The following is a 7,264-nucleotide window of genomic DNA, read 5'->3' as shown; positions in this document are numbered from 1 at the left end:
TTCTCACTAACTAAAACAGTTCCATGATCCACTTCGCTTTTGAAAGAAATCTCAACATAGTTGTTGATTCTCAGTCTCTGTTAGGTATGTGCAGGTGATACCCCTAGAAAAGAAACTTGCAAGCATACAAGAGATGAAATAAAGAAGAAAAATACATCAAATAAAAGTGGTCTCATCAAACGCAGCTTACACCAGGTGAAGTGGCAAGAGTGCCAGCATATTATGAAGATTATGATACAAAGGGGGGTCACCACAGCATGAAGATTAAAAATAAAAGAGAGAACAATTTAATGTTCTCTAGGTTCAAATACAAGGAATTATGATGGAAAATGATTACCGTTTCTTAGTTTAGTTGAAGAAAATTCTAACTTCCATTACGAAGTGTTTACACTAATGCCATGCAAAGGGACCACAGAGCGCAATCATGCTTGTTAGGGAGTCCTCACGTCTATCGTGGAGTATGATTTCCAGAGCATGCCAGGAAATTGCAGAAACCCCAGAGATCTTATGGCATGGATAGGGGCAATTTTGAAGAGTCATATAAGCTGATAAAAGCTTAATTATTTTCCCTTTAAAAGATATTCACTCTCCTGAAGAACCACATCTCACACATGGAAAGATCCCTTCAGGCTTCAAGGCAAATAGGACTTTCCACTCTTCCTCTTCACATTGGTGCCCCAGGCAAAAATAGCAGTATCCATTCAAAAAATCTAAAAGTAGCCATCAACAACACACAAACATAGAAGCAACACCGGTAATAGAAAGTTGTAGACTGAATTTAGCAAAAGTAGACAACTGCAATTAGCTAGTAACTTGAGGAGATGACACAAGGTTTTCAGCTTGTAGGTCTTGCTATTAGCCTACCAGTGTTGAATTATTCCATCTAGATTAAATTGCCTCGTTTTGCTATCTATTACATAGAATGGATATTCCTCCATCAATACACAATACACCCCAAGAGTACCATGGTGCTCGTTGTCATCTATAAACCAGAGAACCCCCCCCCACCACCACCACCACCACTACCACTCTTAATCTACATTGCCATATAAAATGTACACAGTATTACCTCATAGAAAAGGTAGAAAGCAAGACAATTAATAGAAATAAGAAAATGCGATTAGATATCTTGATGAGAAATGAAGAGCATATATTATCCCAACGTTAGTTGACAGTCAATTATCTGTATGGAACTGGCCAGTAAACAATCATAAAATGTTTACAAACAATTATGTTCAACTCTGAGAGAGCACATCATCACTAATTACTGTCAAAGGACCCCGCAACAGTGCCACTACATAAAACTCTGAAGTTGTTGTCAGGGTTGAGGGTTGTAATGTTTGTAATGTACCCGCAAGTTGAGGTGCTTTCATAGGTCAAAATCTGGACTCCCATAGAAGTATCTTTTTATAATCCGCTTTAGAAATTCATGGTCAGCAAGATTGGAAACGGTGTTGCTTTGATGCCATCTGAAATCTACACCAAAACTCCAAAGCTAGAGTATGAATCGAGGGTTATAATTCTATAATGTAATAATTACAATTCATATTAAACTCAATCTAGTTTTGAGGAGAATAACCTAAAACTTGACTGACTGCTTTAAGTGGGAAAACAGACCAAACTACCAAAGACATCACAGTTCAAACAGAAGAATTAAAAGAAGTCCCTACTTTGCCTTTAGGAAATTACAAGCTTTACTTACTCAAACATTAACCTGCAACTTGTCAATTAGCTCAAATTTTTTTTTAATATGACACAACCATTCTTATCCTTGACTAAGTGAGACTAAGACCATTTCTTTTATTAAGAGAAAAGCAATTGAGTCAAGCCAGACACATTTTGGGCATTAATGCCATCATATCAGTAATTGAGGCAAAATTCTTCCAGTTCCTTCCCAGTGTTTGTATAATACGTCAGGTCATGACTATCAAACTCTTCAAGTTCAATTGCATAACTATATTTAATTTTGAACACTGCAAATAAAGATGGTCCAGGGGCTCCATACAAAATAACTGATTGGCTTTGGTTCATAGCATAGATGAATATGTTGGGGATTACTGGAGCACGCAAAAAACACCACACACAAGAAGACAGAGCAAGCAACAAAACAACACAAAGAGGCTTTTACGTGGTTCGGCCAAACATGCCTATATCCAGTCCCTAAGCAGGAAAATCCACTATTCTCACAAACCAACACAACTGGCACAAGCAATACAAGCAATACAAGTTTTTCACGAACAAACCTGTAAACCCTCACACATCTAACATCTCTCGGGTTCCTGGCACAAGCAATACAAGCGATACAAGTTTTTCACGGACAAACTTGTAAACCCTCACGCATCTCACATCTCTCAAGGAACCCGAGAACATTGAGTACTCAAGAGCTCCAAGAGGCCATCACACATCACATCACTCAAAAAACCCTAGAACACCGATCATAAGAGTTCTATGAGGATCCTCCCTCTTACCAGAAGGATGACTTTATCAACACTAAAACACACTCTTTTATAGGCTCCAAAGAGAAGTTCAAGAAGCATACTCCAACGGCTTCCTCAAAAATTTCTCCAAAATGGAGAAGCAAAAGTCATATTCTCCAAATTATTTTTGCTCCAACTCCAATAGCTTCCCCAATTTGAAGAATCATGCATTTATTACAATAATAATAATATTCTACATCTTTGACATGAACTTTAACAATAAAGATTTAGACATGAACTTTTTGTTTTTTGCCCCCTCATTTTATAGTGTTGAGTCATTTTTTGAGTAGTTGGAGACTTGAAGAACGTGAAACATTTATGACAAAGCTCTCCCCAAAAATTTAAAGAATGCTACAGATTCGGGGAAGGCTCCCCTCTTTTTTTTCTCCTTCATCCCTATTTTGGAGAATGAGATGGGGAATCTGTTGGACCAAAAAAAAAGCCTAAAATTCTCCAAAAATGAGAATACCAATAAAATGGGGAAGCTGTTGGAGATGTTCTTCCACCCTCTGCATTTTCCAATATTGACTAGCCTTTCAATCTTCCGTCAACGACAATGCACCCCTCATTATGAGATTTGGGGAGAATCCCAACAGAACAACCCCACAAATACAACTATCAAGTTGTCAATCTACATGTGAGGAGATCAATCTGGCTTTGGATGATACATACCAATAGTAGACGGGAAAAGCAATTGAATTTAACACAATCATAGGAAAGATTGCAAGACCAACCATATTCACACTTCCAACATAATGTAGAGGAATTACTTCTCGGAGCTATGAACATATCTTTCTTTCCCAAGTTAAAACTATATTAGCACTAAACAAGGAGATTTTTTTTCTGCAATTCCTCAAAAAACCAGTCTCCAATCACAAATTAGAACTACAGACCTGAACAAAAGCAAGAATCAAGACAATAAGCTCTATTGACTTCAATTTTACCTTCGATCCCCGAGTGAAAGATTCCGAGGCCAAACCAATAGAGATAGTTGTTCATGGGCGTCAGATCGTAGACATTCAAGTAAAGATGCGTCTTTTTCTCTCCGCCCCGCCATTCCTGTGCTCTCTCGACGAGGCCGACGAAAATCGCGGCAGGATCGAGCGCATGCTGCTCCGATCGGCACAGTAACAGCCCTAGAGGAGGAGAAAAGTTAGCATTTTTAGGGTTTCGAAACCCTAGGTTTTGAGATTGTTTGATGAAGAGGAGCTCAGCAAAGGGGATGAATTTGAGCTGGATTTATCGGGAGCTCTCTCTCTCTCTCTCTCTGGAGCTTATCGAGGCCACGCTGGGATCACAGGATTCACTCGCGGGAAAAAATAAAAACAAAAGAAATTAGTAAAGAGAGCATTTTAATAGTTGGGTTTCTCTACGAACCCAAAGTTTTAACATGATTTATATTTAGCCCATCCAATTCTAAAATCTCTCTAAGACCCGTAGCACTTGTATACTGAACTTATTTTTAGGGTTATTTCACTTTAGAGGGTTTCTAATATAATTTTCTTAGACTTTGTCTATCTCACGTGACCTGCCCCTCCTCCTCAACTTTGAAATATCTTACACAAAACTCCCAGTAGCTTCAATCTTTTCTTATCGGACCCTCCTTCTGCTTGTAATTCTGCAAATAATGAAAATGTCCTTGAGAGACAACCTCAAAGTTCGACATTTAGCATTTACAAACAACATATCCCGTCTCCTAAATTTTGGATTTTATTATTTCTCTTAAAAAAATTAGTTATTTATAAATTACATGTAGAACGTACATTGAGAGAAGTCCAAATTCCAAAGGGATTTTGTAAGATAGCCCAAGGTTGAAGGACAGACGTGAGATAAATAAAGTTTAGGAGGTTATGTTTATTGTAGTATAAAATATCCTAAATAGGGTTACAACTTTGGGTTTATGAACAAAAATCCTAACCGGAAATAATATAATAATGATAAGGTTGCTTTCGCAGTCGCAATCCGGGGTTCTGGGGGTTGACCCCGATTAGGTTGACTCGACATATGAAAAATATCTCGCTTTCTTGATGTGGTTTTTTGTTTTTCCTACCTTGTTTATTGTAGTATAAAAATATCTAGATACTGTTTCTTTTAAGATAATTTAGACCTGATACGTTGAATTGCACTCCAAAGGTGGAAAAGGATCGATATGTTGCTTAAAACTGTAATTAGTGGAATTGGAAATTTATTTTCAAAAATCAGATAAAATTTGTGATTTTTATGTGAACTATAGTGAGTTGTGCAGTTCAATGGTCTACAACATGTAAAAGAAAAATTCATCAATGACCCAAAATATGGGACCAATAGATGGGACAAGTGAGGTGTCCCCCTCCTATTGGATAATAAGTTGGCTATCATTAATGATAGTCAACTTATTATCTAATAGGAGGGGGACACCTCACTTGTCCCCTCTATAAGCTTTTAATTGTTAAGTCATAATTTAATAGTTGGCTCAAATTTCTATGTACTTAAGAACATATATCAGAAACATTTTATGTGAAATTAATGAGAAAATTAGTTGTGCTTTTAGACCTACTTAGACCACCTTTGGGAGTTGCCTATTAAACATGAAATGTGTACAAAATGCGAGGATAATCAATAACAACATTGGAATTTGCTATAACAAAAAAAATAATAAAAGGAAGGATTATTGAAAATTAGAACAGTCATCCTCCTGATACTCACATAACCTTGATCCAAACTGATACCCAGAATTGCTATGATCCAAACTGATACTCACGTAACCTCGAGTTCTACGCTAGCTCACAATTTCTATAACCCCGAACAAATCATTATCATTCCTTTAATAATGGAAAACTTAATTAGGAATAAAACAATCCCATTCTTAATAGGAAGATTAGAAGCTCCGAGCTTGCTTGCCTCTGATCAAAGCTCATTTCGCGCTCATTGACAGTGAATGGATACTCTTTTTACTCCGAAATCGCAAGCCCACAAGAAAGCCTGGATGTAGACGTGTACTCCCTCAAACAAGGAAACGATCGATGATGTGTTGTATAACATCAGCACCTTCTGAGTGCATTGTGGTATCTTTCACCTGCCAAGATTCAGCAATATCGGATAATATTTATGATGAAGAAAGATCTGTGCATAAATTGAGTTCTGCCTACAGCTTTCCCTTTGGATGCATAATAGAAGGAATAGACCGTCGCTATCGAGTTGTAAGCAGGAGTAAGTAGGGCACTTAGGATTACATCAGGAGTTAAGAGGGAGAATTACTCCTCCAAATTTCAGGAATTGTCACGTCCTGACTTTGCTATTAGAAAGGTTTTTTTTTTCACGAAATGGTGAAGGATAATATATACCTATTCAAGTCTTAGAGGTAAGAACAAGAGGGCGTTTTGTGAGTGGGGAGTGGGGACCACGAGCCCACGTGTGCTGAGAATTTGTTTCCGCGGTTTCGTTTCCGCGTGATGAAGGCCGGCCCACCCGTTTTTTTTACGTATATATTTTATTTGTGAGATTCTTGTGTAAACCCTATTTGTATTCTCTCTTTCTCTATTAGTAGATCTCCCCCTCCTTGCCCCTGTGGACGTAGGCAATTTGCCGAACCACGTAAAATTAGTTGTACTGCTATTTGTGTGATTTGTAATAGCTTAATAGCTTTTAGGTTCCCTCGACGCGCAGTCCTAGAGCTGACGAGAGGAAGAGCTAATATCTCACTTTGATGAGATATTAGGCTTCAGATTCTTGTTCCCTTTGAGAAACAAGAATTCTTATTGCGTCCTGACTCTCTTGTTGTGCTGCCGAAGTACTGCCGAGATTTCCGCTGCGCGCAACACGTTTAGGGGGTGGAGAGCCTCTAATGCCTCAAATTGACCAAGAGATAAGAGACGAAGGAACAAGATTCAAAAATTGCCAACTGCATTCTTTCTCTAATATTGACTATGTGACAATAGTTAAACAAGGATGTGACCCCTAAATAGGATTTAATGGGAGAATAGGATTCACCTAGGCAACCCGAAAATTTTGGTATAAAACTTCGTTGGTGGTGGTCGTGGTGTTGTATTCTTTCTCCAACCTTGTTGAGCAGCTCTATTGATAAACATGAACAAAAGAAGCAAACTAGAAATGTATAGGGCAGTCTCAGGTACCTGAATGACATTATGGGCATCAAATCTCTGTCTGCTGTTGTGAAAGCTAACATCCACCCTTTCCCAAGACAGAGTTGTGAGTCTAGTCAATAGCTTTTCTGCAGGATGCAAACGCAAGGAGATGAATTAAATATCAAATTCCGCTTTTTGTAAATCTTGCGAACAAACAAAAAATCGAATGTACTGTAAGGATGTAGAAATTGTAAGCTGTTTGGATTGGATGAAGATTGGTTATATATAGGAAATAAAAAATATTGACGCAATAATGTGTCATCCTCAGAATAATAGATCCAGCAAGTGCTTTTGTAATGGCTTATAAGATCTATTTTGATAGAAATCTCTTCACTTCCCCCATGTCATCTTTGTACTTTAAATCAATATATTGTCAACAATAACTAATTTAGTAGAGAGTATATTGCACATAATCCCCCTCATCTATACCTTGAGCTGCACTAAACCACCTTCAACGAATTTATTAGCACTTAAGCCCTCCAATTCATGAGAAAGAGGGATGTTACTAGCAATTTATCTTCCTATAAATGGCATACTACTAAGTGCTAGTAAGTGATTTTTTTTTTTTGTTGGGTGAGTGTGTGTGACGTGCAACTCCAGGTATAGATTTTGTGTGTGTGTGTGCTTTTTTTGGTTGGGGGGTGGGGGGTGGGGTGGGGGTGG

The 7,264-nt window shown here is 38.0% G+C and overlaps 1 protein-coding gene across 1 annotated transcript in view; it reads right to left on the bottom strand.

Annotated features, from left to right (window-relative positions):
- LOC109839385 (putative lipase YOR059C) overlaps positions 5,070-7,264 on the bottom strand; it is a 6,142-nt gene continuing 3,947 nt past the window's right edge. The window contains exons 9-10 of the mRNA XM_020407813.1: positions 6,590-6,687; positions 5,070-5,532 (exon numbers count right to left, since the gene is read on the bottom strand). Of these exons, the coding sequence (XP_020263402.1) occupies positions 5,461-5,532; positions 6,590-6,687 (170 nt within the window). The 3' untranslated portion in view covers positions 5,070-5,460. The remainder of the gene's footprint in view (positions 5,533-6,589; positions 6,688-7,264) is intronic.

This window comes from Asparagus officinalis, chromosome 4 (genome assembly GCF_001876935.1).
Source record: "Asparagus officinalis chromosome 4, Aspof.V1, whole genome shotgun sequence".
Taxonomy (NCBI): Eukaryota; Viridiplantae; Streptophyta; class Magnoliopsida; order Asparagales; family Asparagaceae; genus Asparagus; species Asparagus officinalis.
This window is presented reverse-complemented; position numbering and strand designations above follow the sequence as displayed.